The sequence below is a fragment of the Ictidomys tridecemlineatus genome, chromosome 6 (genome assembly GCF_052094955.1).
Source record: "Ictidomys tridecemlineatus isolate mIctTri1 chromosome 6, mIctTri1.hap1, whole genome shotgun sequence".
NCBI classification, from domain to species: Eukaryota; Metazoa; Chordata; class Mammalia; order Rodentia; family Sciuridae; genus Ictidomys; species Ictidomys tridecemlineatus.
This window is the reverse complement of record NC_135482.1, coordinates 188,752,290-188,763,958: the sequence shown is the minus strand read 5'-3', so window position 1 is coordinate 188,763,958 and position 11,669 is coordinate 188,752,290. Positions and strand designations below refer to the sequence as shown.

At 38.1% G+C, this 11,669-nt stretch overlaps 1 protein-coding gene across 2 annotated transcripts in view; it reads right to left on the bottom strand.

Moving 5' to 3' along the window:
- Ubac2 (UBA domain containing 2) overlaps positions 1 to 11,669 on the bottom strand; it is a 159,389-nt gene that overhangs the window by 125,865 nt on the left and 21,855 nt on the right. For both annotated transcript variants that reach the window (XM_078016282.1, XM_005317020.5), the window contains 3 exons: positions 7,060 to 7,187; positions 3,892 to 4,011; positions 2,458 to 2,567 (listed from right to left, as the gene is read on the bottom strand). In XM_078016282.1, coding sequence (XP_077872408.1) covers positions 2,458 to 2,567; positions 3,892 to 4,011; positions 7,060 to 7,187 — 358 coding nt within the window. The remainder of the gene's footprint in view (positions 1 to 2,457; positions 2,568 to 3,891; positions 4,012 to 7,059; positions 7,188 to 11,669) is intronic.

Sequence of the window (11,669 nt, the reverse complement as noted above, 5' to 3'; positions counted from 1 at the left end):
CTGAAGGAAACAGAGCTTTAAAGGTTTTAAAGACGAGGTCTAGCACCGTCAAGCCCATATTTTAGAAACACAACTTGTGACTGCTCTGTATGAGAAGGTTTGAAATTGACAGGGGGCTACTTAGAGATTTTTCTGTAAAAACTCAGGCAAGAAAAGAGTTTAGACTGGTATTATGTAGAAATAAGAGAAATAGAAAAAAGGGGAAGAATGAGTGTGCTACTGAGGACTCTGGATTACATGCACTTGGAGCTCCGTCCCATTGAGGGGAAAGGGAAAGACTCCCAGCTTGGAAGACTGAATACATGGAAAGCCAGTAATTAAAGTAAGGACAGCAGGAGGAGGGGACAATGGGGGAGAGAAAGGAGACTCAAAGGAAGGAGAGTTTCAGAACATGAGGAGTTTTCTTTGAGTCTAGAAGTCACTAGGAATTAAGACTCTGACAGATCAGGAAAGTAGTGCACCCTGGAATCGGAGGGCTGGAAAACAAACAAGCTCAAGTCCTGGCAGTGGGTGAAACAGTCCAAAGAAGCCTCAGGGAGTGAGCTGGAGAAGAGCCACAGATGGTAACTAGGAGCAGGTGGTTGGTTTCACAAACTGAAGAGAGTTGTTAAAAAGCATTTAAAGCGATACTAAAAGGCCAAACAGGATGACCGATGGCTTCAGAAATCAGGTGGTTTCTTGGGACTTTATAAGTTTTAATAGCAGTGAGATTAAGAAAGAAGTGAGTAGAAAGTGAAGAACTGTAGAGAGTGCAGATAGATTTGGCATTGATGGGAAAAGAAAAAGATGTTATAATGCAAATGTAAGGAACGTTGACTTAAAGAGTAGTTTCCTCTCTTGAAATTTTGAAGCTTTGCCATTACCAATAAAAGATATTTTTACAAAATCCAAAGTTTATTTATTAAAGTAATGATTTACTTTTCATTACTTTATATAATGTTCTGTGACTTGAAAGAGAAGATGGCTGAATTAGTATTCACACTGTTTTTCAAAGGGGATACTATCATTTTTTAATTTATTCACGGTTGGAACTCTCAGTATAGATTTAAATAGTTCTCTCTTAAGAGAGTAAAGAAAATTCCCACCAACTTTAAAATTGAATCAGACTTTTCATAATAAACTAAATGAATATGAAGGTTCTACTGTCACCCAACTGCACGTGTAGTAGAAAAAAAAATGTCCTCAGACAAGGGTAAAATGTAAGAGAATTAATAACTGTGTTGTTCTTCATCCCCAAGACTTATTCTAACACACACACACACACACACACACACACACACGACACACATATGTCCTTCCAAAATTCAGCAGGCTTCACAGAAAAACAAAAAGAATTGGCCTGGGTGAGAAACACCTGGGGAGAACGGCAGACTCAGCTTGGCTGGCTCTTTCCTGAGTTAACCTGGACACCACCCCAAGAGGACTCTGGGTTCACAGGCGCAGAACAACAAACTTCTCAGACTGATTCCAACACAACCCGTGGCACTCAACAAAAACTACATGATCATCATCACACAGAACTCAGTCCATCTCCTCTTAAATATTATTCAGAACTAAACATCATTAAAACAGCTATAGGTCAATATTCATGGATATTCGTGCCAACAATTGTATAAATCCCATGAGGGGAAACCACACTGTAAAAACCAACAATATAAGTGTGAAAGCCATTGGAACACTAATTACATTTAACAATAGGGATCCAAAGTGGATTTGAATCCAGATATGTGTACTGGCCTGATCATTCTCAAACTCGATATTTAAAAGTAAAACAAGACACAAAATTTATACATCCAGTATCTGTCTTTCAAACCATCTCATCTTTCAAATCCAGTCTCCTATACTTAATTAAGTGATACTTTAAGACAACTTATATGTGCTATCAACTCTACTCCTAGCAACTAGTAACTATATACAGTAAAATACAGTTTTCATTTTTGAAAAATCCACATAATGTGGAAGCCTCTACACACTGAGTCAGGTTAGTCACTGCAGGCTGGGCACAAATTGTGATCTAAGTACTTACTGTTTTATCTTTGGTGAAAGTATTCAAACAATATCAGCTTAAAGAGATTTCTTTAGAAACTTAACTTTCTACAAATTTGTTTCCTAATCTAAATAAATTTTTTACTTTGGGGTTTAATTAATGTAAAAAATTACAAAGATAAAAAATTATAAAAATACAAAACAAATTCCATCTTCAGAATTTGAATAGCAAATTCATTAAAAATTCTCTAAAACAAAGAATGTCAGAGTTCAAAAGAAGAGTTAATATAAAACTGACTGTTTCAAGAACATAGTGAATAGATACATATACTCTGGATTTACTTTTACATATAAAATTAATTTTACTATATTTAAAGTTTTAAAATATTCACTAAGTGACTTTCATGAACAATAATGCTTTCAGTAAGATTTAAGAGTTCTAAATTAAGCCAATCTCTAAGAACTACTTACAATCCAGAAGGCAAATTACTGGCCACAGTGATACCAAATGAATACTGCATAGCTTCAACAAGGAGAAAGTCAAACAAGGCTGATAAAATCCAGCAACCTAGCAAAAAGGACTAAAAAATAAAACAGGAAAAAACATTAGAGAAGGTACCTAAAAATAAATTAACATTTATTTAGTTAGAATCAGCTCTAACAGATTAATATACATATGTATGTATATTTTAAAAATATTCTTACTACAACAAACTTTACATATATATGTAATAATATAATCAGAATATACTGATTAATACATGTATATATTATATTCTTTAAATATTGTTTTTATTACAGCAGACTTTTTAAAACTGGACAGTAAAACCATATTGTTCAAATGCATTAACTTCCCTATTTCTAAATATGTTGAAAAATGATATTTAGAGCAAGACATATTTTTAATAGAGAACACAAAAACCATTAAGAATAGAAGTGACGATGCTGGGCACAGTGGCACATGCCTATCTCAGCAACTTGGGAACCTAAGGCAGAAGAATCATAAGCTCAAGACTTCAGCACCTGAATGAGTACCTGAGTAAATTAGCAATAACTTGTCTCAAAAAATTAATAAAAAGGCTGCTCAGGAGGCTGAGGCAGGAGGACTGCAGTTCAAAGTCAGTCTCAGCAACTTAGTGAGGCCCTAAGCAACTTAGCAAGACCCTGTCTCAAAACAAAATATTTTTTAAAAAGGGCTAAGGATGTGGCTCTGGGGTTGAGTGCCCCTGGGTTCAATCCCTGGTACCAAAAATTTTAAAATTAAAAATAAATTAAGCCAGGCACTGTGGCACATGCCTGTAATCCCAGTGGCTGAGAAGGCTAAGGCAGGAGGATTTCAAGATCAAAGCCAGTCTCAGCAATTTAGCAAGGCCCTAAGTAACTCAGTGAGACCCTCTCTCTAAATAAAACACAAAATAGGGCTAGAGATATTGTTCAGTGGTCAAGTGGCCCTGAGTTTACTCTCCAGTACCCCAAAAAATAAATGAATAAATAAATACAAATTTTAAAAGGGCAATAAATAAAAATTTAAAAAGGGCTAGGGATTTGGCTCAGTGGTAAAGGGCCCCTCCAGTATCAAATAAATAAATAAATTTTTAAAAAGAATACAAGTGATTAAAATTTTATTAAAGCAAAATCCTAGTTAAAATTATTACCTGCTCACACCTAATATTGTCTATTATCATTACTATCATCATCATTTTATTATGCTATTGTCTTAAATTTACATTTTTTCTTTGGTTAATGTCTGTGCCCCAAATCAGATACAGGATCATGTACTTAAAAAGATAATTGTAAATAATAAACCAAGTTTAACAAAATAAAACCTACCTAAAACAAAGAAAAAAAGAAAACAAAATGTTTTTCTAGAACCTAAGTAGCAAAGGCAAAATGCATAAAACTTACTGCAAATTTTCTGCTTCCATATCTTCTTTCAAATATCCTAAAATTATAAATAAGCAGACTACTGCAGAAAGTATCTTTTAAATCAAGGCAAATTACTCTTCCACATATCAACCTCCAAATCTAGATAGGGATTTAAAAAAAGAACAATGAATAAAAGTAAAATTTATTTGGGTCTCTGGCTTAGCAAATTTATTATTTACTTTATAGTGCTTGTTTGTATAAACTACTTTAAGCAAAATCATGATGCATTACAAAATAAAAAGTAAGTGTGAGTAACTTTAATAAATGAGTTCAATTCTGTGATACTCAAAATTCCAACAACACAAAGGGTACTTAAGGGGAATTTTTTTTTTGTTTGCTTACTAATAAGAAAATGTATTCTAATTAAGACAACAGAAGACTTCCTGTAATAAAATTTAGGACTGTGTGTAAATAAGATTTTTTAAAATTACATATATGAGCTGAAATGAAAGGCTAACTAAATGTTCATTTTAAGCTACTAAATAAAATAAAGTGGCAGATGACAATTTAGGTATAAACTTGAAATATAAATTTCTGAGCTTAATTTTGACAACCCAACTACTTCATAGCAACTATTTACAAAGCAATTTGTCAGAACTGCTAAATATTAGTAGGTTTGGAAATATCAGTTTTTTAAAATCAACTTCTGGTTGGGTGAAAAACATTTAAGGAAATATATTTTAAAAGAGCTACACAAATATCTATTTTGAATATTAAACATTTTCCAGATTTTTAAAGATAATCCTAATGACATTTGAAAACATTCTGATCTTTTTTTCCCCTTCACAATTACCTTTCAAGATAGGTAAAATAAATTTACCCTATCTTTTCTTTGAATTTTTATTGTGGTAAAATAGACATAAAATTTACCATTGTAACTATTTTTAAGTGTATAATTCAATGGAGTTAAGAACATTCATAATATTGTACAACAATCACCATTATCCATTTCCAGAATGCTTTCAATATCCCAGACAGAAATGCAGCATCTATTAAACATTAATCCCCTGTTCTCCCACCATCACCCCCTGATAACTTCTGTTGCACTTTCTGTCTACAAATTTGCCTATTTTGGATACCTCATTTAATTGGAATCTTACAGTATTTGTCCTTTTGTGTCTGACTTAATTGCTTCATTTTGCATAATGTCTTCAAGGTTCATGTTAAAACATGAATTAGAATCTCATTCTTTTTTATTGCTGAATAAAATTCCATTCTCTGTACATACCACATCTTCCATATTCGTTTTTCTGTTGATGGCATTGGCTTGTTTCCACCTTGGCTACTGTGAATAAGGCTGCCATGAACATTGGTAATATTATCCCTATTTTAAGATCAAGAAGAAGAGGCACAGAGGAAGTATTTTACTTTCTAAAGCCATATAACCTCTTCTCTTGCCAACTGAAATAACAACACCACAATGAGAAAACTAACTACATCAACTGTCAGAACAGTTCGCCTCTGTCTCTTCTCCAAGCAAGACACCAGGCATCTCTGTCAACAGTGTACTCCAAAATCTTAGGGTACTGAACTAGCTCATGGAAGTCCCTGAGAGTTCATTTCACCTGCTGTAAGTCTACATCTGAGTTCAAGGAGATAAGTCACCACGAGGAGGCAGGAATGACCACCACAGGCACACACACATCACAAAAGGCATTTCCTAACTCATTCTTTTCTCCCTCCGAAACTTCATGATTGCACTAGAATCACTGAAACTTTAGGCCAGCATACACTACCACCCATAAGATCAAATCAGACAGTGTTATACAGAGGGCTTCAGAAACTGTCAAGTACTTTACAGATGTAAAATAATCATGACATCATCTCTGCCAAAAAGCAAATTCAAAGACCATGACAGAAACTCCAATCCTCTCTCCCCACATTTAACACTGTAGAGAAAGTAGTGTACTCAAGTCCTGAGAGCCATGAGGAGAATCTAGGGATTAAAGAAATTTAAGACTTTATAATTACTAAAATGCAACAAATTGTGATTGCATAACACTATTTGCTTTGTTTTCCTTCGGTTAATGGCAAATAAACTGGCAGCTACAGTTTTAAATGATTTGTTTTGCAATCATGCTCAAGGACATGAAAACTTGAGACCTGGTGTGAGATAAACTATTACATATTATTATGAAGACGACCACCCTTTAAAGACTGATCGATGGCTTGGACTCAACAAAGACCTGAAGGAAAACAAAAAAAGTATCCTCAGCCTCAAATGCCAAAATATGGGAGATTCAGAACCTACAAATAAAGCCTTTTATCAACTGCCCCTCAGGACTCCTCCTATCCAAGCCTGTGTAGTCTCCAGCACCTCCTGCTGCACGGTTCTCCTGAGGGTCTGAAGTCTGTATGGCTTCCTGAAGCAAAAGCCCCTTCTCTCTCTACTACTAATTCGTAAGTCAATCATTCTTCCAGACCAAACTGAAAATAAAATGAATTTTATAATTCAAAAAAATACTTTTTCATTATAATCTGCTTTGCTTGAGAGTATCAATAAATATAACTAGAAAATGAACCAAGTATTAACCAAAGAAAGCAGGTTATAGAGCACAATGTTTTCCAACACTCCAACTCAGACAAGAAATGGACGTCAACATTTTCAATGAGCTTAGTACATAAATCTTGATAGTCACAGAGTCCTGCTCTTCTAGAAAACAAAAACTCACAACAATTTCCCTATTTGGTTTAACTAAAATCATAAAAATAATCATGAATTCACAATGTGTTGCAGCTGAAACACATCTAATCAAATACTCAAACTCAAGCAAATTTTGGAAAATGTTGAATATCCTGACATATACACAAATATGTGTGTGTGTGTGTGTATGATATAAACATTGTTTTAAAAATACCCTTAAAATTATGAATTGCCTTCCCACAAGTGAAAAGTTTCATTGAAACAAATGTGTCCTGCAAAAGGAAATAATGCAACTTTTTCATTATAATCTACTTTGCTTGAGTATCAATAAATATAACTGGAAAATGAACTTATTAATGGAATATTAATAATAAGTAATATTTCTTACAAATTTGGGGGCTTTAAAGTACTAATAAATAGAAAGAAAAGACAAATATGGAAGGGGGAAAAAAAAAAAAACCCTGCTCTCAGCCAGAGGCTAGAGGGCGATGAACAGCACTCACCTGGAAGTCGTTCTTGACTGCGTGGAGGTCATACACAAAGAACTTTTGACAGTGAGGCAGTAGGAGGGCCAGCAGAAGGGACAGGGCACTGGGGACCAGCAAAAGACTCTTAGACAGAGGTGCCTTGTCTGGGGAAAAAGAAATCACATTCAGGATGATTGCTCCTAAGATTTTAAAAACCATGTAGATCTAGAGCAAGAGAAGTCAATCTTCTGAATCAGAATGAAGACAAGTCCAGAAACTTTGATATTTAGTTCTTATTAAAACATCCACCTGCAGAAGTAAGTGACTAAAGGCCACTGGAAAACAAGAAGAATTCACTGGAGGGGCTTCACTCTCAGTTGGCTTTTATCTGAGACTTAAACAAGTCAACAGCCAGCTACCTCCACAGAACACTTTCAGAAATCTGGTACTGAAGTGAAAAGAAATACACTGTTTCCACCAGGTCAATCAGGAGACTCACATACAAAGACATTTGTTTTCAAAAAAGTAGAAAGAGATTACAGTGTTAACACTGCTGATTATAGTGGCTTCCTGAGTTTTGCACTGTGAATACAAGACTCAAGCTGATTTTCCAAGAGAGCCTGTGTCACCTTTCCTTATCCTAAAAGCAGTCTGAGTTTGTGATAATTTGTTATAACAACAATGGGAGACTAATACAGTGACTGTGAATTTAAAAGGGAGAGAGAGAGACTAAGATACCCCAGAAGAAATAATGCTAGGGAAAAAAAAATCTTCCTAATAAAGACTCTTAAGAGATATTTCATGACACTAAAAACAGATTAAAATACTAGAAACTCAGCCAAATCAAAAGGTAATGGCAATTCACAAGATATAAATAAATAAATCATAGATTATGCAAGAAGGCAGCCAACTCTGTTCAAACTATTCGATATATTTCTTACAAAGAAAATACTTATTCTCAATGTCAAATATTTTTAACAAGTTACAAGGCACTAGATATTAGTTTTACTATTTCTCATTTCTCTATATATTTTAAGAAATTTTTAAAGTTTAAAAAGACATTATTTCAATAAATTTTTTTAAAGGTCAAACTATCTAAATTTTTCCCACTATTATTAAAATAGCTTTGCCTGGTTTCAGCCTATGGTCATTTTCATGGTCCCATACTACCCCTTGGGCGAGAACTGAGTGCATGCATGCATATGGATCTTCTTCCTAAAACATCACTTCAACATCGTCACTTTTCTACTAGCTCCAAGACAGGATGACAAGCCCCTGAACTTATTCCCCAGACTTCACACTCTGGGCCCACCTGCATGACCTCTATTGGTGGGTCTGTGGAACCTTTCCTGGAACCAAACTACCCATCTCACTACCTCCTGAACACAAGAGGTTTCTGTTTCAGTGCTTTTGGAGAATTTTCTCTGGATTTAACATCTCAAATACTATCCACACCTTCCCAGCACAAATGCTCCCTTACATGCAGCCTTCAGATTACAGCTACGTCTCTACTTTCCTCCACCTTTCTCCACTGGCTGGTGAACCATTACAGCCTAAAGTACTTTTGCATCCTGCCTTTCCACTTGGTTCCATGTAGTTTGCCTCCCCAACTGCTTTCAAGAGTCCTGAAGGGAGACCACACACCTTCCCCTTCTCCCATCTGCCAGAAGAACCCCACCTTCCCCTTCTCCCACCCCTGGCCCAGAAGAAATGCATATCACCCTAAGGCGAGACCACAGAAGTATCACTCATGGGGACACTCTCAGATTCTGTCAGCACACTTTAAACTTATTCATAAGAAATTCCCTGGGGGTGGATTTAGAGTTACAGTTGACACTGTGTGGTTCCTGCTTGTTTCAGAATAGCCCAACTGTTTCCTCTCTGGCAAGGTCCTGCACACTTCTAAACTGGAGCTATGAGAAAGGGGCTGCACTTTCTCTTCATTAAGGCACCATGGGTCTAAAATTTCACAAGGCATACAGGAGGGCACCATGGCCAAGTGCATGACAACCAAAACTGTACTGTGTACAACGGGAGCCTCAGTTTCCTCACCTGCCAAAAGAGAATCTGCCTCAAAATAGCCACAAGAGAAAATGAAAGAATAAATAAATAGTGGTCAAATGGCTCCCACCAACCACGCCACAGCGGCACCCCAGGAGAGCAGGTTGCCCTCCCTGGGGAGGCTCCTCCTCATTCTGACAGAGAGGGAGCAGGGCTGCTGCAGGCGACCTGGAGGGGTCAGCAAGATCATACTTCCTTCTTCCACTTGGGCTCCATGGTCATTCCTGTCTCCTCCTTGCCACTCCTGAGTGACTCAACATGCCTGGACAAAGTCACCGCTGAACCAAAAGCCTTCCCTGCAAACTCATGATGGAGTCTCACACTCCCAGGCCACTCTACTGCTTCTCTCTAGGAAGTCTTGTCCCAGCTTATCTCATGCCACTGGTGAATCACATTCTCTTCCCCTCTGCCAGCACTCAAGATGGCTCAAGATGGTAGCACCACACGGCTTTTCCTCGCTGGGATAACAGCCTGATCCCAGAGCTAAAAACCATGTAGGGGAGACCTTCCCCCAACCCCATCCCTGGTGTCCACGGTGGAAACGTGGCATTGGTGAGGAGCAAACCATGTTCTTGACACTCTGGAGTTGTTTGTTACTGTAGCATAACTTAGCCCCTCCTGCTTTCAGGGTAAGAGTGCTAGAGGGGAACAGGGGCATCTTTTCAGGTAGGGCAGTTAGGGGAAAGCCTTCTAATAAGCTGAGACTTGAGCTGAGCCCTCAGAAGTGGGCTTTGCAGACAGCTGGGGGAACACCATTCCCAGCAGAGGGAAAAGCAAGTCCAAATGCTGAGAGGAAGGAACATACTCAATATGCAGCAAGGCCACCAGTTGGCTGAGAGCAGAATGAGTTCAAAGAAGTGTGGGAGCAAAGAATGTAGCGCCCGGGAGGCTGTCACAGGGTTGTTAGCTTTTCCTCTAAGGTGATGGGATGTTACATTGTTTTTTCCCCTCCTTCCCTCCCTCTCTCCCTTCCTTCCTTCATTCCTTCCTTCCTTCCTTTTTTCCTTCTCTCCCTGCCCCCCACCCCAGTACTATGAACTGAACCCAGGGCCTCATGCATACTAAGCTAGCACTCCACCAGTGAGCTCTGCCTCCAGTCCACGATGCTTTAAGTAGAAGAATTTAAATACAGGCATAACACCATCAGAAAAATAATGTTGCATGATCACTTCAGTTGCTAAATTGAGAAGAGATTACAGGAAGGAAGAGTAGAAAAAAGGAAGACCAGTCAGTAGGCTGTTCTGATAATGTAAGTAGGAGATAACTGTAGATGCATCTCGGGATGGAGATACAGAAAGATGTCAGAATTAGAGTGTGTTTTGAAGGTACAGCAGGCAGGATTTGCTGAAAATTAGGAAAAAGCAGAGAAATTATGAGTCACACCAATGAGCAACTTGCCAAGTATAGAGATGGTCCCTTCTGGGTCATTGTGATGTTGTTTGCACCACACCTGCAAATCTGGGCCCATCTTGCAAAATGCTCCCATATCCACCTGCCCAGGCTCTACCAGTGCCATTCAATGAACCAGTCTGCAAACCATCACCAGCCCACAAGCAGGCAAGGAGTTTGTGCCAGAAAATCTATCAACACACTGCCTCTATCGGGGATAAAATCCTGCTAAGAAATAAATGTCATCAGAGCTAAACAGGTGCTGAGCTCAAATGTCACCTTATTTGTGTCCTCCCTGTGTGTCCTGACTTAACAGAAGGCTTAAGAATAACACCAACTTAATTCAAGCTGACTGTTAGATACACCATAAAATTTGGTTACACTAAAAAGGAAACACAACCAAGTATATTTTAAAGATGTCATCAAGTATAAGGCACATCCCGATTTACATCAGAATTTAAAAATCCTGCATTTAAGAATCAGAGAAATGTGTCCCTTTGCTTACTGTCCATCTTCCCAACCTTCAGTATCACTGGGACGTAAGCTTCTAGAAGGCAGCAGCTTACTGTGGTGTGTTCACTGCCTCAGCAGCCCTCTGACCTTGACAGGACCCAGCTACTAAAGCCCATCAATGTGTGTTTACCAAGTGGTAGGCAAGTGGCTGTAGGGCTGCCCAGAAACTTACAGGTGGGAGCAACTGTGGGGAGCCATTCCAAATGCATGCAGCTTTAAGTCCTGATGCACCACGGGCATCTGAAGATCACTGTAGTCTGGCACAGTAGTGCCATGACTAAGTGACTCAAGCTTTTCCTTGCTTGGATAACAAGGTGTGGCCCTAGGAGTAGGTGGCACCCAGAGCAGTTGAGCTATACTCACCTGTTCCTTTGTAATCCTATCCCTTGCCTCATTTGAAAGTCTTCTCCTCAATAAAAGGGTTCAGCACGTGTGCTCCTCTCTCTTTCCATGGACCCCTAAGGTCAGAGGAGCCATCATAGAATCCAAAGAAAAAGGTATTTCTCTGTCTTTGTGATTATTTCATGCCAACCAGTTCACCTGGAGTGACCTGAGTGTTTAGTCGGGAACGTGATAAACAGCTAGTGTCCATTGACAGAGGGATGGATAAACAGATAATAGGCTGCACTCACACATACAGTAGAAATCAAATCAGCCTTAAAAAGCAAGGTAATCCTGACCCA